Source organism: Alosa sapidissima, chromosome 23, assembly GCF_018492685.1.
Source record: "Alosa sapidissima isolate fAloSap1 chromosome 23, fAloSap1.pri, whole genome shotgun sequence".
NCBI lineage: Eukaryota > Metazoa > Chordata > Actinopteri > Clupeiformes > Clupeidae > Alosa > Alosa sapidissima.
The window spans coordinates 22,522,140-22,544,953 of record NC_055979.1 but is presented as its reverse complement, the minus strand read 5'-3'; the positions used below and the strand labels follow the sequence as shown (position 1 = coordinate 22,544,953).

Here is a 22,814-nt window from a genome sequence, read left to right as displayed (position 1 = left end):
TTGCAGAGACGGACTAGGTTGAGATGGGATCTGATCATGAAAAAGGTGAAGACATACCATTTGGAGAATGTCCTCAATCTTCAGCTGTGAATCGTCCTGGTCATCTTGGGAAAGGGCACTAGAGCAAGCAATTAAAAAACACACGTACACACATTTACATTATGGTATATAGTTATGCTTCATTGTGTACTATATTAAAGATAAAGAGATCATATAGAGTGTAATGCAATTAATAGTACATTTTTATGCTACATATTTCAATTGCATACAACAGCTTGGCCTTAGGCTTCATGCCTGACACTATGTACAGGACAGCCTAGCTTAGCATTACTCTCTGGAGGCGGGTTAGACCAGCCTATAGGTAGCCTTCAGCTAAAAGAGAGCTATAGGCTAACTTCCAGTGAATTATGCTAAGCAAGGCTAATGGTGTCAGACAGGGAACACACAGAGAAGAGAAGGGTATCTACACTGGGGCAGAGCGGAAATAAGGTTATTTTCCAAAAAGTTAGCTTATTATTTTTAAAGTTATTCCTTTAAGGGTGCAGTGAGCCAGGCTTCTTTGGCTGGGATCGGCTCTACCTTGTGGGCAGCCGTGGCCTACTGGTTAGCGCTTAAGACTTGTAACCGGAGGGTTGCCGGTTCGAGCTCCGACCAGTAGGCACGGCTGAAGTGCCCTTGAGCAAGGCACCTAACCCCTCACTGCTCCACCAAAATTCCTCACGGGATCAAAAGAGTATATATACTTATACTTATACCTTAGGATGTTGGTGGTGGCTTTCTTCTCTTGAGGCAGAAGGTCCGGATCCCTCAGAACCTCCTCCAGAAGACAGATCACTCCGGACTTCAGCTCTCCATTCATCTCAAAGTCCTGCCATAGCCAAACATTACATACAATAATATTACACTAAATGCATTATACAGTAATATTCTCCGGAACTATCTAAGTAACTTACAGCAATACAGTGGGGTATGTTTTTTTTTACATATTTACTAGCTAGTTGTACAGTCTTCTCTCACATCTCACGAAAAAGAAGTAGAAGTACTAACTTGGAAGGAAACAGATCATAGAAAAAGTTATATTTATCACAATATTTATACACTCTTTCTAAAGACAAATGAGCGTAGTGGAGGAGCGGTAACATTGCCACCTGACAATTGAGGTCCGACACATCGTATATCATACAAAGTTCTTCAAGTGCTTCTTGAAGAACTTCAACAGGCCTACAAACATCTTCCTCTACAGAGAATCTTTTTTTTTTCAGTTTGCTGAACCCCTTGTGCCCTTCTACCCAATCCTATCATAACAACACTGCTGGGGACCAGCTTTGCCAGCGGCAGCTAAAAGCTCACACCCAAGGGTGCCTTGTGACATTTCAGAGCCTGTCGGGTCTGTCCATGCTGATCAGCCTGAATAGGACAAGGCTGTCACAGCCACTCAAGTGGAAGGGGTCAGCTAACTGTCCCCATTACAACAAACTCTAGTACTGCTAATGTCAAGTAAAGCCATCGATAATGTAATCAACTCAGATAATGTAATCAACCAGAAATGTAATGCCAGAGGAATTACAATAGTGGATGGAAAGCTGCTGGCTTAATGTTGGTGGGGAGATTCCTGAAAAAAAAACATTGAATAACTTAATCTTTGAGTTCATACAAACCCTCGTACCAAAAAACCTTGTGTGTCAAGAAGTTCTTGAGATATAACACTCAAGGTGTTTTTGACCTTGACATTTGACCTTTGACCTCCAACATCAATTCACTTCATCTTTGAGTCCATACAAACACTCATACCAAATTTCAGGCATGTATGTCAAGGCATTCTTGAGATATCATGCTCAGAGTATTCATGGACTTGACCTCCAACATCAACTCACTTCATCTTTGAGTCCATACAAACACTTGTACCAAATTTGAAGCATATGCGTCAAGCCTTTCTTGAGATATAATGCGCAAAGCATGAGATATGGCTGTGACTTTTATTTTGACACATGGGAAACACTTAAACAGGATGTGTAGTTTTGGGGAGCGCCACATTGTATGCATTAGAAGCTGAGACAGTTGGATTCACAGGTGACACCTGTGTCAGTGTTCTGATTAGCCCGGGAACTATTCTGGGAGCTTAACGAGCGCAGCTGGCTTTAGGCCATTATGACATCACAGCCATTCAAGTCTATAGGGGAAAAATGAGCTTTTTAACATTTTTAATCCCCTATTTCTCAAAAAGTATAAACTTTTAAAAATTTCTGAAATAACAACTCTCTTGCCCCACTCCAGACCTTCAGAACGGCTATTTCAACATGTCTGTACGTTAAGCGGTTAGAGTCGAATTCATTCTTGAAAAGGTAAAAAGAAAAGGTTATAATAATAACTAGAAAACGTAATTCCAAGGAATTACCAGTGCATGAAAATGCAAAACATGTGATGTGAAATATATTGTTAAAACAGATGATGTGCTAATTGGAAACCAACATGATGAGGTTTAATATAGTTGGATTGACTGAACTAGGTAGATGAGGTTTAATATAGTTGGAATGACTGAACAGTTAAATAGGTGGATAGTTTAAAAGGTTAAATTATTTGCTAGGTAGATGAGGTTTAATATAGTTGGAATGACTGAACAGTTAAATAGGTGGATAGTTTAAATGGTTAAATTATTTGCTAGGTAGATGAGATTTAATATAGTTGGTGCAGGTGGCCTGGCCACCTGGCCTAGGATTCTAATAGATAGATAGATAGATAGATAGATAGATAGATAGATCTAATTGCTTAACAGCCCCATTGTGATGTCATCAGCCCAATGTTAAGTCTATGGGGAAATTTTGAATAGTTTTGAATTAATAGTTTAAAAAGTATAAAAGTTACAAAGATGAAAAATGCAAAGCCCAGATGTCCTAAGTAAGACTTACGTAACATAGTTTGAATGAAGTTTCTACGTTAAACGGTAGAAGAAGAAGAAGAAGCCTAGGAAGAACAGTACAGTGCATTTTCATGCACTGTAATAATAAGAAGCAGCCAGGAGATTTCAAGATAGTGGATTCCATCCACTATAATAAATGATAAAATATCGCTTTTTTGTGCAAGTATACCTGGGAATGTTTGGAGACCCAGTGACGTAAGACGTTGAGCACTCGGTTGGTAGCTGCCCGGCGGATGAGGAACTCTTTATCATAGGACTTCTCCGGCGTGTTGAAAGCTGTGGATGACATGTTAGTGGAAGGTGGGAGTCAGGATGTCAGGATATATTACTTGTTTACTAATTTAGAAGGTCAACTCCTCTTACCTTACTTACTTTACAGTTTAAAGACTAAAAAATCACATTTGTAGTCTATTGCTGAAGTATAAATATACTGTATACTGAAATGTCCTAGTGTATGTTTTTCATAACATATTTTTAAAGGGATTTATAGAATCACTTCTTTGACCTTAACCTCTGAGTTCTGACCTTGAGGACTGCTATGTCCAGCGGCTGCCGTGGCAATGGCAAAGGCAGAAGCTGGTGACATTGTGCAGCGGGAGTTGTCATTGGACTGAACTGCAGAGAAAAGATGGGTGGTGATCAGGTCAGTTCAGTATTCACATAATGCAAATTGATATTGATTGATTGTGTCAATAGCCATGGACCAATCAGCCCTGAATATCTCACCTGCTTTTACTAAGATAGACAGACACCACACAATACTCAAAGCAGAGACAATCGTGGATGGGCTATTCAACAAAAACAGGGCTTAGATAAGCTCAAGCTACTTTGAGCATCTCTACCACTGGCTACTAATGCTTTGTTTGTTTGTCTGTTTCTTTGTATGTTTGTTTATGTGACTGAGAGCGCTGAGACACACACCTCCGGGCTGTCGGTAGCGCATGTGTCTGGGGGTGGTGGCGGGCGACCTGCACGGCGACAGATCTCCAGACTCACTGGGGGTCGGGGCCGCCTCAGGGATGAACTTATCCAGCGACACTGACTCCAGAACAGCTGTGGAGAGGATACACACAAACAAACAAACAAACACACACACACACACACACACACACACACACACACACACACAGTCAGACAGCGTATCCCACATAACAATGTCTAAGAGAGGGAAATTTATGTTCAGAAACATAGATTTAGAGATTCAGAGAACATATATTAAGATGAAAATGCTACAGGAAGACAAAATCATCAGTCTCCTTCCATTTAGTGATCAGTTGTTTACTTGACTGCTTTTAAATTGTTTACCAGAATTGTTTGAAGACAACTGTTTATGGCAACATGACAATAAGCTCCTGACCAATACAAAGCCAACAGTAACATTGTATAACATTTTTATTTACTTCAGCATTTCAGTCCAATCTTACACACTAAAGAGAAGACTTGCTCTTAAATATAAGCAATGTCAGCCTCCCATGGGGTCTATGCGCTTTACCGTCCCCAGTGACTTGTCTGGTGCACAACTTTAACCCGAGGGGTTTCCGTGATGATCCTAAGAGTCGTTTATGCTCCACTTGGAATTTCATTAAACTGAAGCATGTGTAATAAATTATGCATGTCAATTATGCTCTTCAAAACAATGGCAACCAAACTCAGGCCAAGCAAATAACAAAAAAACTCAACTGAGTCACCACAGTTTTAACACCAGAACAGCAACCGCTACGAAATACACTATCTCACTATCACATTCACGTTCAGAAAATCTCACTGCTTCCATACTATGCAACTCCGCCATCTTAAAACACTCTACCATGTCCTTACATCCCCTCACATTGCCAACAATTAGGAGCGAGACACCGAGGGGGAAAGAAGCACACGTGTGTCTCTTCAGGCCTTCTCAGGGGAGTACTGAGGATGGCGCTTCAAGGCCACATCTGAAGGCCCGCGCGCAGCACGAGGAGGACTCTCCACTCATAATTGAGGGTGATTTTCCTCTCGGACGGATGTGAGCGCCCCTTCCTGAAGAGCCTCTCGGTGAAGAGGGCACGCCGAGTGTGCGGAGAGATGAGGTGACATGAGATGAAATGAGATGAGATAGCTACCTGGCTGTGGTTGGATTGATAAACGTCTCTCTCTCTCTCTCTCTCTCTCATTCCCTCTCTCTGTCTCTCTTTTTGCACTGCTGCATACATCCGACATCAGATCCTACACCTCCTTCATCCAAGAGAGGTGTTACGATCCAATTACGCTTACGGGGGAGGGGTGAGAGGTCACAGGAAGCTCTGTGGTCTCCACGGCAACATTAGGTGATTCGAGGATTCAGATGGAGGAAGCAAGAGCAAACAATAGCATCAGGCAGCAGTGATCTCCTCATCAGTGATGGAGCAGTTGTATGTATGATGAAGCACTCACTGCTATGGTGCTCTGGGTTAAGCCACACAAACTATGTCAGTGGCTGCTGGATTGTACAGTATAGTGCCATTCTCCTCATAGTGATAAAAACCGACATGTGGAACATGGTCAGCACAGCACTTTTTAACGAGACACCTCCTCAATGCAGTTACTTTTGTATTCAGCAATCAAATTATGACCTTAGACTAGTTCCACAACGCTTTTACATGTTGTGCCGTGTTGAGCCTCAACACCAGGTGGCATAGTTTCACACATTTCCCCGACATCCCGATGTCACGTCTGCCACGGCTGAATAATGATTTACAATTTTGGTGTAAGGTGCCGGTGGTGTGACGACTTCACAGATGATTTATATTCAAAACACATTTTCATTACATTTCCTGTGAATGACACAAAGAACACAGCATGCTCATAAACAACGGAACTGCATTTTTTACTTTTCTCCAGGAGGAGAGTCAGCCACCATAATCTTCTGCTGTATATTTTTGAAACCCATTTTCATAACATTGAACCTATCTTCTGGGCCATTACACACAGTACACCATCACTGACAGTAGGTGGTGCTACGCTATGGGGCTCACCTCGACGGATGCTCCTCCTCAGCTTCCCGCAGAAGGCGTCAATGCGAGGCAGATCCCCAGTGGGCTCCTCTGGGGGACTGGGGCCCAACTCGGGAGAGCTGGGACCGCGGCTGAGGTCCAGGGGGGCCTTGGTGGCGGTGGGGGGCGGCGACGACACCAGGGGGTTGTGGGGGGACGTGGGGCTGCTGCCGGCGGAGGAGGTGGTGATGGTGAGGTCCAGGGCGCCACCCTTGCTGCCCACGGGGGAGCTGAGGGAGAGCTTGCGCGAGTGGACCGGGGAGGAGGTGCGCGACGGGATGGAGAGTGGTGGAGGGGAGGAGAACTTGCGCGACAGGCGGGGAGACTTGCTGTTGTGGTGGTCGCCACTCCAGGGGCCCTGGTTGTTGGCGAAGAAGAGCTCAAGGGACCTGGATGTGGGTAAGAGAGAATAAGAACGTGAGTGAAAGAGAGAAAGAGAGAGAAAGTGTGAGAGAGATAGAAAGAGAGAGTGTGAGTGAGAGAGAGAAAGAGAGAGAAAGTGTGAGAGAGAGAAAGAGATAGAGAAAGAGAGAGTGTGTGAGAGAGAAAGAGATAGAGAAAGAGAGAGAGAGAGTGTGAGAGAGAGATAGAGAGAGTGTGAGTGAGAGAGAGAAAGAGATAGAGAAAGAGAGAGAGAGTGTGTGAGAGAGAGATAGAGAGCGAGTAAAAAGAGATAAGAGAGAAAAATAAACAGACAGATACAGTACGTCAGATGAGCAGCACCTCATCATCCATTTCTCTACATTTCTTTTTGTCACCAAATACGCTTCCTGTTTAATGCACTCAAAGGCCTAAGATTCCCAGCGTATGAATCCCTTGGTCATCACAGCGCAGGAGTGAGAGAAGAGGAAGGAAAATGAAGGAGAAGAACAGTAGGGTGTGAACAGAGAGAGAGAGAGAGAGAGAGTGAGGAGGAGACCAGATGAGAGACTGGAAGGAGCATTACTTGGACTGATCCATGGCAAGCCTTGTGATCTTCAGGCTGTAGTCGGGACAGAGGGACGTGATGGACAGGCGGTCGGATGAGTGGTACTGGACCCTGTGTGGGACAGTGAGTGGGGGGATGGGACAGACATGGAGGGGAGGTGGGGGGGCGGAGGTGGGGGTGAGGGTTAGGGGGAGCTTGTTAGATGTTAACTGGAGGTCATGAACAGGTCACATGATGCAGGTTAGTTCTAGGGATGAGTAGGCATCCTCAGTTGGCATGTCAGTTTGGAGCAGTGTGTGTGTGTGTGTGTGTGTGTGTGTGTGTGTGTGTGTGTGTGTGTGTGTGTGTGTGTGTGTGTGTGTGTGTGTGCTCCAAGACTGAAGAGACTGAGACAGTTGAGGCTGTTATGGGCTAAAAGACCTGCAGCAAACAACACAGAAAAGGCCATGCCAACAAGTGAGAATATTAATGCAAAACAATATGTGACTAAGTGAATGGGGTGGTGAATTCAACAACTTAAAATGAATACCATCGGAGATCAGTGTTTCCATAGTGATAACTGCAGGTATAGTTCTATGTCCTGATCCAAGAACTGTGCTGATTTATAATTAAAAATAGTGACTAAAAACATAGGCAGTCAGTACATAGAAAACTGTGATAACTAGTGATAATTAAAAATATAGTTACATGTCCTGACCTAAGAACACTGTAAGACACAACGTCAGTAAAAGCTGGCTATGTCCTCTGTCTTTAGTGGTGTTTTGTATCTCCGCATTCCTGCTAGCCTGCGCTTTTCTACTCCAGGTGTTTTGTATCTCCGCATTCCTGCTAGCCTGTGCTATGCCTGCGCCCTGAGTCAGACCTGACGGGGATGGAGGTGAAGGGCTTCTTGTAGATGTCGGCCAGCTTGTCCATGACGACGGCGGCGGTGGTGAAGAGGCGGTAGGTGTGCAGGAAGGTGTTGAGGAAATCGATGGAGAGGAAGCGCAGGTCGGTCAGCCTCTCCAGCAGCCGCTCCACGCTGGCGTAACGGATCTGCGGCACCTTGCACGAGTTGAGCGTCTTGCTGAAGCAGATGTCCACATCGTCCTTGTGCAGCCGTGCGTCGGACCTGCAAGAGAGCGTAAAGAGGGGACAAAACAGAATCTGTTGTTGTATGGTCTGTTGCTCATTTGTGAAGACTTTTGACTGTTGTTGGTACAGTATCTCTTTTCCACTCACATCTGTAAGCGAGTTTTATGATCAACAATCTATCATAGTTTTTGGGTGACATAAGTGTTACCATGGCTAGTAACCCTATGATTGTGTGTAGTGTTGAAGCTTATGGATGAATTTGAATCGTTTTAGACCAGTCTGAAACATGAACATTCTCTCTCTCTCTTACTTGATCATGTGAGGCACAGTGACTTTCGAGTTCTCCTCAAACACGCTGGTAATGAAGCCGTTGCAGCGAATATTGTCAATGCACTACAGGAGAGAAGGAGAGAAAATTAAATAAACAAAACAATGATGACGATGAGCATAATAACATGATAAAACAAAATATATAAAAATAAAATGACCATCAATGCTTTGCTGTCATTCTTCATTCTTCATCATTTCAACCTTACTATTTTTATTTTATTTTTTTCACAGCAGTTGTCTATTTGCACTACTGAGGGCTTACAGCAAGCAAAATGTCTGTGCCTAAAGTTATCAGACATTTTTGAAGCCAATATATTTATTTATCTATTTTCAAATATGAAACAGAGTGCCTGAGAGCATTATGCCCTCACTACTTTTCCCTTCAGATGTGTTGAAAAATTGACAAAGAGTGCTGTACAAATATTGCAGAGACTTTTGACTGCATATATGACAGAATGCAATAAGGCCAGAAGAAGAGCGAGGCAGAGAGAGCTCCGAGCGAGTCTGATACCCTACTGACACGCCTCAGTCCCCTGGGAGGAAGCCTCGGCTTCCTTTCAAACAGACACTCGCCCCCTGCCACAGAAAAGCCTCAGCATTGTCTGGAGCTAGTAATAAAAGCCTCTGATTATGATGCTCCAAAAACCTTACTACAGAGTGTACGTGTGTGTGTGTGTGTGTGTGTGTATGTGTGTGTGTGTGTGTGTGTGTGTGTGTGTGTGTACGTGTGTGTGTGTGTGTGTGTGTGTGTACGTGTGTGTGTGTGTGTGTGTGTGTGTGTGTGTGTGTGTGTGTGTGTGTGTGTGTGTGTGTGTACACTGAGAGCCACAGGCCTGCTCCACTTCTCTATAAGAACGTAGCGATCTATATGCCCACAGGGATGTATAGTGAGTGGCGATAATGCTCGTCTTACCTCTGACTGTGTGGTATTTGAGCCTATGGAGGATTGGATATTATGGGATACAGGGCTTGCACATCATTCAGGCTTTCAGTGACTTCACCCAAGTTGTATGGTCATTTAACTAACTGGCCTTATAAAAATGTGCAGTCAGCTGAATCAACTGGGAACCAACTACTTTGACCAGGACCTACAGTAAACCTTAACAGAGCAATTCAAATCTTAACCATTCTTGAGCTACCGGTGTTGTAATGAAAGACGCTAACCTGGTCAACATCATTTAAACAAAACACTACAACAGCATACACCAGAGAGATAATAATAACAGTGTGGGCTCACATGACCTGAGGGGAGTGGTGTGGGGCTATAAAAAGCCAACTGCACTGAAAATCCCCTGTGGGGTTAAGTGGAGACAGGGGACTGGGGGACAGTGCTGGCACGGAGGCGGGGGGGGGGGGACTGGAAAACACCTCCGACTGCGAGAAGGAAAACAAGCCTCAAGTCTCTGGGGGTCAAGGCCAACCCTGAAGCCGCAAGTGGTGGAGGCAGGACACGGCTGGCTGTTGTTGTGATGCAAAGGCTGCTGAGGTGGTGTGTTCATGTGTGTGTGTGTGTGTGTGTGTGTGTGTGTGTGTGTGTGTGTGTGTGTGTGTGTGTTCATGTGTGTGTGTGTGTGTTCATGTGTGTGTGTGTGTGTGTGTGTGTGTGTGTGTGTGTGTGTGTGTGTGTGTGTGTGTGTGTGTGTGTGTGTGTGTGTGTTGCGTGCATGAAAGTGTGTGCTGGTTTATTATGGGGTGTGGCTGTCTCTCAGAGCGATAAAATCGAAGTCATGCATGACACTTCCGTCAAAGTGAATGAATGAATGAAAAGTCCAGATGCCTTCCTTCTCCTTTTAAATGCAAACTACTCTGCAGTACTTTTTTCCCACAGACAAAAAGCCCAGTCCAGCCCGGGGAATGTCTCCATTCATATTTCACAACATATTTCAACTCACACAGGTGGGTACTCAGCCGACTCATGGGGCCTTAACTCCCCAATACAAATAGGCTTGAGGCCTGAAACTTTGGGCTTCACTCACAACTGCAGAACAGGACTACAAACGTTACTTCTCACAGAATCTTCTGGGAACAACTCTTCGTATGCATTGCATCAGTCTCTTACATTACGCTTACATTAGGCTTCATAATGATAGTCCTCCTTCTCAAAGTTAGAACTTTGTATAATGTTTTAAAATGTTGTATAATATTTGTTATTATTGGTGGAGGCTCCAAATAAGCCCGATGGGCTTTCTGCCTCCCCCTGCTGTGCATAGCTCTTACCTTTATCTCTCTAAATCTAATGTATTCTACATTTGTCCAAAATAATAAAACCCAAAACCTAAAGAACTAATGGTCTGCTATCGGCTCATACGGTCATGTGTCCATGTGGTTAGCCTCACCTGGCTGATGTCGCTGGTCCAAGCGGCCTTCTCCTGGCGTGAGGGGGCGAGGAGAACCACGGAGAAGGACTGGCCGTCCTGCGGATCCACCACGATCTTGAACTGCAGATGGTTGAGGCCCTGACCGGCACTATTGTCTGCAGAGCACAGGAAACACACTGAAGCTCACAGGAGGCCTCGCATGAATACAACCAGCCCGGCTTTGCATAAATGCCTAAATGTTCCAGTAACCAAACAACTCAACCATGTCGCTAGGAACAACTAGGGGGCTGTTGGGCAGAATTTCCATTGAGAGTAAAAATGTCTCACTCAAATCCTGTAAGCAGTCGGCAATCACAAAGATGGACATTCGTAGCATTCGCTATATTAAAAAACTCTTTTTGATAACCCTTTCCAGATGGAAAATGATCTTTTTTGTCACATGAACTTGTGTAAGCACAATGAGTCATCCACTTACAATCCTCATCATTGGCATCCAGCTCTTCCATGAGGGTGCACTCGATGAGGGACAATGCTCCTCCTTGCTGTGAGAGGAGACGAGAACATGGGTAAGTTGGAGCTTTGTTATGGTTTAGGCTAGACTAGGATAACATTATACCCCACTAAGGTAAGAATGGTGAGGAGATTGCCCTTTACACAATACACAATATAATACTCCTATTCAGCCAGAATGAACACCCCCCCCCCCCCCCCCCCATAAGTGTTGAGCTATTGAGAACAAAATACTAGGGCCCTACCTACATGTTGCAAACTGATTTCTCTCTAACCTAGTCTAGTTGGTCTAAGTTGGGTCCATGTTTAGCACAAAGGCCACTTTATCAATATAAATGCAATTAATCCTCATTAAATGTGAGTTATCTCATGGGAGCAGCCTCTGCCATCGGTCTTTGAGTGTGTGTGTGTGTGAATGGGTGAATGTGAGGAATGAAACTGTAAAGCACTTTTCAATGCAGTCCATTAGTAACGTGGCTTCTTACAGTTATGTGTGGTAAGAGCTCCTGTCCCCCATTACTGAAGTTATAATCCAGTGTACTTCCAGTATGCATAGCTGGGGAAAAGCTTTGTTTTACTGATACACAAGGCTTTATTGCTGCAACATTGGGAGTCGGCTCAGGTGTGAGTGTCACCTGGCTCTCTATCTGCCCATGGATCTGGACTCACCTTGAGCAAGTGCAGCTTGCCACCGGAGGTGCGCGTGCAGATGAGGAAGTGCTTGGTGAAGAGGAAGCACTGGCGCTCGCCCTCCTTACGCAGGGAGAGCGAGCCCAGCCACGCCTTGCCCAGCTTCCCCTTCTCCGCAGACGGCAGCTGGATCAGAGAACCTGGAGCATACAGTACGGAGGAGAGATGAATCAGCGCAAACATCAAAAGGAGCGCGAGAGAGAGAGAGAGAGACAGAGAGGGAGGGAGAGAGAGAGAGAGAGGAAGGGAGAGAGAGAGGATAGAAAGAAATACAATTAGAGAATTTTAAGGGCTCATGGAGGGAGGGCAAAGAATCTCTTCTGGTTTGTCCATGCACCTGTGTGCTTTCTTCTCTCTGTTTATGTAACCTTGTCTATGTACCTTGTCTGTTTGTTTGTAAAACTGTAAAGCCTATTTGAGTGTCTAGAAATGTGGTATAAAAATAAGTGTATTATTATTATTAAATAAATGGAAAAAAAAGATATCAAGATATCAAATTTGTTATGGTCAGTAATACACGACAGTAAGAACCAGTTCACTAATGTAAAATCGAATCCCTTTTCGGTTTCAGTTCAGTCTAAGTGGTTCAGTCCCGAGGGGTCAGCTGGGCTCACCCTGGCGCACAAACGTCTGGCTGGTGTCCAGCAGGATGTCACAGCCCTCCACAATCATCCTCTCGATGGCCAGGTTCTTACGGATGTTCTCCGTCTCGCTGACCTCATCGTGCATCATCCTGAGAGCACAGACAGGGAGCCACAACTTCATTGTCCATCTCTCGAAGGACTTACTTCATATTTGAGGGGTAAAGGTCTTCATGTTTTGTACAGATTATGACTTAGGATGGTGTATATGAGACCTATGGAAGTCTCAACGAGTTCAAGATACTTATGCGATACATTTAAGTATACAGTACAGTATGTTAAATACCTTTTAAAAAATACCAGGTTTTCTTACACATGGACATCATTCAGGTGTACAGACCAGGTATATCAACATCTGCATGGAAATGTGTCTATGGATCCATATGAATAACATTTATTTGTTTTAGACAACTGTGCTACTAGTGTCTGTATCAATAGCATGTATGCCCAAAGTATACACTTTAAAGAATCTCAAGATTGGGGGGATCAAAAGATGGGAACTGCATCTGCAGTTTACTCTGAGAAGCTAAGGATAGGTTTAACGTTAAGGCTTTTTACATGCACAAAATAGGTCTCAGTGCCCTACTTAAGTAAGTTAAGTAAAATGTGAACTGAATAAAGCTCTTGGTAACTAAATAATGCATGGGTACCCAGCGGCCTCCCAAAAAACAACCTCCCCAATCCAAGCTTGTTGCTCTACCATCACATTTTGAGTCTGTGGGAAAATGCTAATTTCTCAGACTACTGCGTAGGTCCAGTACGGCGGTATGTGCAGCGCTCGGCTTGGCTGTGCATCACAGGGCAGACTCACTTGGACAGTTCCTCCAGCTTGGACTTGGCAAACTCCAGACTTTTCCTCTCAACATGCTCATGAGGCGTGTGGGCCAGCAACTCATGCAGAGTGATAATGTAGCGAGGTATCTGAGAGAGAGAGAGAGAGAGAGAGAGAGAGAAAGAGAGAGAGAGAACGAGAGAGAGAGAGAGAGAGAGAAAGAGAGAGAGAGAGAGAGAGAGAGAGAAAGAGAGAGAGAACGGGAGAAAGAGAGAGAGAGAGAACGAGAGAAAGAGAGAGAGAGAGAACGAGAGAAAGAGAGAGAGAGAGAGAGAGAGAGAGAGAAGAGAGAGAGAGAGAATGAGAGAGAGAGAGAGAGAGAGAGAGAACGGGAGAGAGAGGACAAAAATAAGATGAAAAGAAGAGGAAGAAAGAAGGATATGGGGAAGCTTGGATTAGTGGTTTTTATAAGGCCATTGTGGTCACAACTCACAATTAAAGATAAATTGTTCCTTGTCTTACTTAGTAACCATTTAAATGCTATCCTGCTGAGTCATCCCAATGACATTTGGACTGGAGAACTGAATGTCAGATGGGACTAAGCATTTGTCCTGTAGCTGCCATTTTACCCAGCATCTACATTAAGAAGTGGTTTCAGTTTAAATAGCCTTTATGTGAAGGTCCAAAAAAACGTTCCTTCCTCACAAAAACGTACAACTGACCCAAGCCGACAGAACAAATCCAGCTGGACTAGGACTAACCCTTGGGATGTGTCACAGAGAATGGAAAGAGAGAGAATGGATGGTCAGGGGTCAGAGGTCAGAGGTCAGGGGGTTTACCTGGAACATGGGGTAGGTGAGGAAGGTCTCCAGCATGCGGCCCTCGCACGCGGCGTTTGCCTCGTACTGTTTGAGCAGCTTATCGAAGTCGCGGTTCTGCTTGCAGTTGGCCAGCACCTGCAGGCTGTACTGGTGGTTACGCACAAACTCCTGGTAGATGTTCAGCATGGGCAGCAGGATGTCGAACAGGTCAGCTGCAGAGAAGAGGGGTCCAGAAATACATTTTGCTAGTGGATGTGGGCTCCAGAAATACACTTTGCTAGTGGATGTGGGGTCCAGAAATACACTTTGCTAGTGGATGTGGGGTCCAGAAATACACTTTGCTTGTGGATGTGGAGTCCAGAAATACACTTTGCTAGTGGATGTGAGATATGATCTTTTGACAAATGTTCAACAAATTTGCTATTAAACTCTGTGCATTTCTAGAGTGGACACGATCCAATCTACAAGAATCTGATCTTTTATGTCCCAGTCTCAAATGCGAGTCTATTCTCCTGGTATATGTACTGCATTAATATGGAAGTATAGCTCAAAGCTGGTTTAATATCTTTTAAGTGTCCAATCAACATTCAACCTTTTTCATACTTTTTCAAACATACTACATTGTCTGTTTCAAATTCTATGTCTTTTGCATATTAAACTTCTGTTTTTTTTTTTTAATTCACAAATGCTGGAATTCCACTTACCCAACACTAGTGTTGGCCAATTGGCAATGCGGGCTTTGAGGCCTTGGTGGAATATCTCATGCAGGAACATGATGGTTTCACTGCAAGAGATCCCACGTCACACGTCACGTCACGTCACAGCTCTCACATGTTTTTTTCATGATGAAAGGTAGAGATGCTCAGGGCCCAGGTGTGAAACCACATATGCTTTCAAGGGTGCGCACACACACACACGCGCGCGCGCGCGCACGCACGTACACACACATGCACGCACATACTGTAGTGTATATGCTATACATAGACAAATACACAAGCACTAAAATAGGCTTTGATGATACTGCAGTGAGTAATGTAAGGTGGTGAGGTACACAACTCTTACGCATGCACACACACAAAAACAATAACCCAACAAGTACACAGTATATACACACACACACAGGAGAGAGAGATAGAGAAAGAGAGAGAGAGGGGGGCAGAGATAGAGAGAGAGAGAGAGAGGGGGAGAGATAGAGAGAGAGAGAGGGGCAGAGATAGAGAGAGAGAGAGAGAGAGGGGGAGAGATAGAGAGAGAGAGAGAGAGAGAGAGAGGGGGGGGAGAGATAGAGAGAGAGAGGGGGGCAGAGATAGAGAGAGAGAGAGGGGCAGAGATAGAGAGAGAGAGAGAGAGAGAGGGGGAGAGATAGAGAGAGAGAGGGGGAGAGATGGAGAGAGAGAGAGGGGGAGAGATAGAGAGAGAGAGACCTGTTGAGGAAGATGCTGCTGACATCGTCATGGCTGATGGGCGGTTTCTTGGAGCTGGCTGCCATGCGCAGCGGCCGCAGGAAGCAGTTGACCAGGATGGAGAGCTGCAGCACGTACTCGGTCTCGGCCTCCACCATGTTGAAGACGATCTGGTTGCGCTTGCGCATGCTCTCGGCGTGCGGTGAGGCTATGTAGTCCTGCACGATGATCTTCCACTTCCGCCGACACAGCCAGCCACGCATGAAGCTCTGCACCTGGAACATAACACACACACACACACACACACACACACACACACACACACACACACACACATGCATATCAGTAGATATTACGCACCAATGTACACTCACACACACACACACACACACACACACACACACACACACACACATGCATATCAGTAGATATTACGCACCAATGTACACTCACACACACACACACACACACACACACACACACACACACACACACACACACACACACAAGCTGCTTTCAGACCTACGTGTTAGTCTGCATGTTTTGCGGATGTCAAGCGGTTGGGCCATAATATCTTAACAACATAACCGGCCATTTGGAATTCCGAACTTAGCCGGCTGTTACACTACTCCCCTCCTAGTATTTCCGACAGACATTATGTAAATGAGCTCGTGTCTGAACGAATCGAAGAACATGCAGAGATTCTGTTCATGTGCGTGTTCAACCACATTCAACCTGTTCAACCACACGGAGATTCTGTTTATATGCGTCGGTGTCGTTCACACATATGACCGCATAATGTCATTGTCAGCGTGTTAGCATCATATCTGAATCAACTAAAGGGTCAGACCTCCATTTGACAAAGCTCCACATATACTGCGGAGGACGTTTCTGAAAGCAGCTACACACACACATGCATATCAGTACGTACCAATGTACACACACACACACACACACACACACACACACACACACACACGCACACACGCACACACGCACACAAGCACTAAGATAGTCTTTGATGATACTGCAGTGAGTAATGTGAGGTGGTGAGGTACGAAACTCTTAGCTGGGATCATGGCGTGCAGCTTTGCTCTGTTATCTCATTGTTAGCCCTTTATTCTTTCATCTCTGTTCCAAATGCATTCTAAACAAGCAATCACTATATTAGCCGCAATATACTGTTTACTGTAACCCAAAGCATAATTCTGTCTGTCCAAGTGTGAGTTTGCTTCCATGATAAGTACCTTCTTGATTTTTTTGATGTCGGGATCTTCCTCCTCCTGACTGGTTTGGAAGGGGAGCATCAGTTCTCTGGCTTTATTTAGAACCAAAATCTAAAAAAGACACAAGACAGGTGAATGGCAAGAAAAATAAAACAATATTTACCATCCATTTTTAGTCATTACACTGTAATTCTACATAATACTGTAAATAAAACATAATAATAATAACAATCAAGATGTCACTGATGTAATAATGCCAGTGAAAGTGGTACATGATCTACACACATATTATATTCCATTATATGATGTTAAGACTTTTTTTTTTTAAATGCTCAATGGAAAATGACTACTATTATGTGCACAAATTACTAAATGTTGTGGAGGTTGAACTAATAGTTATGAGAATTTTCATTCTGATTTGAGAAAAGCACCAAAGCGACTGAGAAAAACTGTAATCAATGAATCAAAGCGTGTTAGTTTGCTGAGAGCAGAGTCGATGCTGACCTCTGACTTGAGGCGCTCGATCTCGGTGTCCTGGTCCTCGAGCTGCGTCCTCAGCTGATTGGCCGCCACCTTCTCCGTCTCCATGATCTGCACCAGGTGGATGTACTTCTGCATGAGCACCTCGCGCTCGATGATGATGTCAGAGTAGCTGCAGATGACATCATCGCAAAGGACGGAGGCAAGAGACAAACATGGTTGAGGCGTTTATGGCTTTTTGCCTTCTCTCTCTTCTGCATCAGGCAACACTCCAGAGGTTTAAATCATGTGGACAGGGATGGATGGATACATGGATGGATGGATGGATAGATAGATAGATAGATAGATAGATAGATAGATAGATAGATACTTTATTTATTGATCCCCAAGGGGAAATTCAAGGTCACTAACAAATTGGATGAAATCCTAACAGAAAACGTGGTCACAGCTTTGGACAGCGCAGAGTACAAACATTTCAAATTGAATCAATAAATGTACAGCAGCATCTGTCTAAAAGAGCTAACCAATGAAAAACTACACCCATTTTATTGTGCTACTGCGCTGCAATCCTTTTTACAGGCATTCTCAGACATTCTGGAGGCACAGATGTGGTGTGAGGGTGTAAGAATTGCGAGCAGCTTTTGTGATTTCTCAAACGCTCGCCGACTGCGTTTGGAGGCCAAGGGAGGCGCGGTGAGCTCGGCGAGGGCGGGATTGTGCAGCTGCCCGTGCGAATGTGCGATGCGCAAATGTGCTCTAGCGAGAGAGAGAGAGAGAGAGAGAGAGAGAGAGAGAGAGAGCGAGAGAGCACACGACTGATTAAACAAACGCAAGGTAATTCATGGGAGAGTAGTTACCCTTCTGAATTCAGCCTGTCTCAGCGAAAAAACAAAAAGAGGGAAAGAAAAAAAAAAAAACAGCATAACCCAGAACCCACCACTGCAAAGATTTAAGGCCCTATGGAAGGTCAGACCAAATGGGTCATTGCACTGTGATGCAACCCCTTTAAATGCAGGCCTAACTGCAGACCAGATAGTGACCCGCAGTTGACCCTGGGAGGAGAGTGGGGAGAAACATGGGGATTTGTGTGGATCACCCAACAGTCAATTCAGTCTTTGAGTGCGCCCTCTAAACAGCAAGACATCTGTCAACTATACTCACTTTCCTCTACGCATATATACACACACGCACGCACGCACGCACGCACGCATGCAAGCACACACACACACACACGTCACTGGAAAATACACACTCAAATCCTCACAAACACACAAAATCCCTATAGTCATTAATACTTTGATGATGCCGTTGTCTGTGTGCAACTATAAGAGCTGTGCTGTGTGGAACTCCATCTGACCACTTGCCAGAGGTACAGTAGAAGGGCAAACTGTCCCTAAATTAAGCCTCATATTCTTAATTCTACAGAAAATTCACATATTCTTTAATACTGCTTTACTTTATTACTGCTGATCAAGGATCAAACGACATACTAAACAACAGACTATGGTGCAGAAAGCCCATCATCTGCCGAGACGGACAGATGCCAACATGATATCTTGCGTATATGCAATGTTGTGCTTTAACGGCTACTAAGGGCTTTTGTCTTTTTGTGGTAACTAATTGATTTCTATCTCTAATTAAACTCATTGGGGTAAGTGTGTACTGAGTTACCTGGCTTGCTGGATGACATCCACCCACTCATTACAGTCCACCTCCTCCTCAGTCCGCAGCTCCAGGGGTTTCTGACCGTCATGGCCGAAGACGACCAGGAAGTAGTGTTGCTGAGAGAGACATTCAGGTAGAGAAAAAGAGACAGAACGAGAGCAAAAAGAGTGAGTGAGAGAGTGAGAGAGGGAGGGAGAGAGAAAAAGATGATGACACTAACTTGTAAAAAACTTTAATCTGGCTTTCTTAACTTCGTCGTATTGCATCATGTCACAAGGCAGCTTTCAGGCATTTTTTTTCTCTTTGAAGTAAAAAATGACAAGGAGACACCCACGCAATACAAAGTCAGTGGAAAGCAAACTTTGTTCTCCCTTTTGGCTGTTTGGTCGTCCACAACAACGGCTCTGTGATTGGATAGTGACATTAAATTCCTGTCAAATCTGAGCATCGCCATTGGCTATCCAATAAAGAAGTGTCGAATCTGAGCATCGCCATTGGCTATCCAATAAAGAAGTGTTGAAGGTATCTCAAAAGTATTCATACCAGCCACAAAATATTTGTAACCTTGGGATAGATTTGTATGTGTAGCATTGATTTGTAACTGAAATATATTTGTAATTGTAAGATATTTGTAACTGTAGGATGATTTCTAGCTGTAGGGTAGATCTGTATGGAGAATTGATTTGTGAGTGTGGGGCATGTTTGTAGTACTGAAAATTTGTGAAAATTATTGTACAAAATTACAAATCATTTCCACAGTTTCAAGTTCAGGTTTCATGTCGTGATACACACATAGAAAGCCTATGAGGCTGAATTGTCACCATACAAAACAAAGGTTACATGCTAGTCCTCCTCATTTAGAACACACACACACACACACACACACACACACACACAGTGTTCACACTTATGTGTTTGCAGAGCCTCTATTCCTGCCTGTTGAGCGGCCACTAGGGAGGTTGCTACATGAAAGCCTCCCAGGGCCACTGAAATATTGATGTGTTCCAGGGAACCGTCAGAAAGACACGGATAAACATGGAAAAACATGGATACAATACAGGCTTAGGAGACCTAACTATTTTGCTCACAAAACATGGGTCGTGAAAACAAATCTCCCCCTAAATGTCACACAATATTTAAGTAGGGCACACAGTGGAGATAGCATTAACTAGGACTGCCATTATGATGATGGCAGCGGTTTCGGGGCAAGAGCAGGAAATTCTGGAGTTCATTCTGAATTTTTCTGTGTTGTGCAAACACAATGTACACTGTGTGTGATATTTTGATTTCCAGTCTGTAATAATGAAATACTGTGTGTGTGTGTGTGTGTGTGTGACACGGGAGTGTGCGTGTGTGCTTAGAGAGGTCGGCTTAAGGACTTCGTTTGTGTTCTCCTGCTGGTGTGTTTGTGTGTGTGTCAGTGTGTGTGTGTGTGCTTACATAACCACCTCGCCGCCTCTAATGTAGTCTCTCTCCAGCCTGTGGCCCTTGGTAAGCTGGAAGGATAACAGCCGGACTACCCCCCACCTCCCCCAGACACACACACACACACACACACACACACACACACAGCCCACAATCTCTTTTTCTCGGACGTCCACATCAACATTTATTCACCCAGAGCAGCAGAATGGTTGCTGATATTTCCCCCCATGTTGATGGACTCTAAATGCAAACATAAACACTGGTCAAATCAGTCTCACACACAGACACGTACACAAATCAAACCAAACTTTGTGTCCTCATGTGCACATGCATATTACTGCACACACACACACACACACACATCCAAGCACATACATACACACACACACACACACACATCCATGCACACAGACAGACACACACACATACACACACACACACACACACACATACACACACGCACGCACACACACGATACATATCCATGCACCTTGCTATAGTGAGGTATTGTAGACTTTTTATTCAAATGATGATGTCCAGGGGCAGCTACCTACCAGAAGGGCTGCTATTCTTAGCCATGCGGAACAGCATTGTGCAACACTCACACTCTCTCCCTTTCTGCCTCTGCCTCTCTCTCTCTCTCTCCCCTTTTTCTCTTTTACTGTGTCCATGAAGTTTAATGAACTGTATACACAGTGAAAGAGAGACATGCTTCTAGTATAGAGCACACACAAATATCCCCTACTGGAGATTGAGTATATCTTAAAATATCATAACATTTTCACAGAATTTTCTGCGATACCCCACTTGGTAAAGTGGATTGCTCTTCATCAAAAAAAAAGGTAAATACAAGTTTTGCCTACAGCTTACACACTTTCTGCAGAAATTGGCTCATTGTGTCAAAACTACACACAAGACAAGACATAGCACTTGGAGATAAACAACTCACATCTATGCCAAAATGAAACACTGCAATCCAAACTTAACAATCCTTTCTAAAAATGTAATTATTGCAACAAATTGATACACATATGCACCATTTGAATTAGTCACTGATGTGCTTTATAAACACTGTGATTTTGTTATCTGTATAAGTCTTGTGAAACTCAAGTGTAGAAATGCTCCAGTAATCAGCTTACAGTTGTTTATTTACGATTGCAACAATATATAATATAGACAATATATATATATACAATAAATATATACAATATATAATATAATATATATAATTTTCTGCATTTTTCCATATTGCAGTAATCATACAGTACTGTTACTGTACTGTAAACAAAACAAGGATACAAGGATACAAGGATGTTTATTGTCACATGCATATAGTTACTGGAAGTAAGAAATGCAGTAAACAAAACTGAAACAAAAAATAACTCCACAAAAATGTAATTGTACAATAGATAGGGGGGCATATCTGAAGAAGGCCAGACTGTCCGAAACGTTATCGCCTCAATAAAGTCGGAGTGTGCGGCATCTCTCTCCTTCCACTTTATTGGTTAAGTTTTATTCCTAGTTGCCTGCACCTCATATTTGGTGTGCGTTTGCACCTCTCCTTCCAGGGCTATAGATCCTGCCTTCAATTGGGATCTGGTCACATAGTACCCTCATCTACATCAAACAATATCCTTGTGGGCTAAGAAATGGGGAAATTATCTCCTCGTGTTTCATATCCAACCTTGGCCTGACCTCACCTCAATGTCTCTGCATGCCTCTTCCATTGACCTGACCCCACCTCAATGTCTCTGCATGCCCCTTCCATTGACCTGACCTCACCTCAATGTCTCTGCATGCCCCTTTTATTGCTTGCAGAAGAGGCATGCAGGCATGTGGTTGGTGATCATATACTTTTCATTGGCACACAGAAAATAATTATTCGATAGGTTTTAGAAATGGAGAGTAAAGGGGCAAGTACAAAACTGTACACGGGTCCTAAAGAGTAAGAGTACACAATTGAACAGGTACACAATGGCTTACCTGAAGTCTATTTCTTAGTGCTAAGTCTCAGACTGACTGGGGTTCCGTTTTCTCTGTAAGTGTTTCCAGGTATGTGTGTGGGTACTGAAAACGTTGAGCACTTTTGCACACCTCCTTGGGACGGGTGTGTCAGAGAAGGACCACAAGGTCACCATGGTCATCTGACCCAACGTTGCAAATTACAGTAAAAACCTCAATTGCAAAGGAAGACAGTGTGCGGGAGCTTTTGTACTTATTTTGATGTGTGTGGGTGTTACCAATTACCAGATGTGTTTTATACTTTGAATAGATCTGCTATCCTACACAAGATTTCATTTTTGAACAAAGTGTCCAATGTAATAAAACGTGTGTAGTGTTTTGCAGTAAGTGAGTGTGTTGCAGAATTGCAAACAAAGTGCAAAGCAGAAAGTGTGTTTACTGTATGGCTACACTGTAGTGTGGTCACTACAACTTTAGGTTTTGAGGCTTTGGTCTAAGCATTAATTTTTAGTGTGTAGGCAGTGGCCAAATCTCTAGTTTCTTGAAGAGAGAAACTCTCACGCCTGTATGTAATTTACACTGGAGTCCCATCACATATAGAACTATATGAACAAACTGAATTCTGGGAATTGAAGCTTGATCTT

At 43.9% G+C, this 22,814-nt stretch overlaps 1 protein-coding gene across 5 annotated transcripts in view; it reads right to left on the bottom strand.

Moving 5' to 3' along the window:
* The window catches only part of rasgrf2a (Ras protein-specific guanine nucleotide-releasing factor 2a), a 31,741-nt gene that overhangs the window by 5,572 nt on the left and 3,355 nt on the right, over positions 1-22,814 (bottom strand). For 3 of the 5 annotated variants that reach the window (XM_042081378.1, XM_042081380.1, XM_042081381.1), the window contains exons 2-21: positions 18,790-18,899; positions 17,143-17,290; positions 16,660-16,749; positions 15,434-15,687; positions 14,714-14,793; positions 14,028-14,221; positions 13,228-13,337; positions 12,390-12,508; positions 11,755-11,915; positions 11,051-11,117; positions 10,594-10,730; positions 8,238-8,320; positions 7,716-7,964; positions 6,872-6,964; positions 5,908-6,314; positions 3,839-3,970; positions 3,443-3,532; positions 3,087-3,193; positions 756-868; positions 58-118 (exon numbers count right to left, since the gene is read on the bottom strand). In XM_042081378.1, coding sequence (XP_041937312.1) covers positions 58-118; positions 756-868; positions 3,087-3,193; positions 3,443-3,532; positions 3,839-3,970; positions 5,908-6,314; positions 6,872-6,964; positions 7,716-7,964; positions 8,238-8,320; positions 10,594-10,730; positions 11,051-11,117; positions 11,755-11,915; positions 12,390-12,508; positions 13,228-13,337; positions 14,028-14,221; positions 14,714-14,793; positions 15,434-15,687; positions 16,660-16,749; positions 17,143-17,290; positions 18,790-18,899 — 2,805 coding nt within the window. The remainder of the gene's footprint in view (positions 1-57; positions 119-755; positions 869-3,086; positions 3,194-3,442; positions 3,533-3,838; positions 3,971-5,907; positions 6,315-6,871; positions 6,965-7,715; positions 7,965-8,237; positions 8,321-10,593; positions 10,731-11,050; positions 11,118-11,754; positions 11,916-12,389; positions 12,509-13,227; positions 13,338-14,027; positions 14,222-14,713; positions 14,794-15,433; positions 15,688-16,659; positions 16,750-17,142; positions 17,291-18,789; positions 18,900-22,814) is intronic. The other 2 variants (XM_042081382.1, XM_042081383.1) reach the window with 1 other exon arrangement.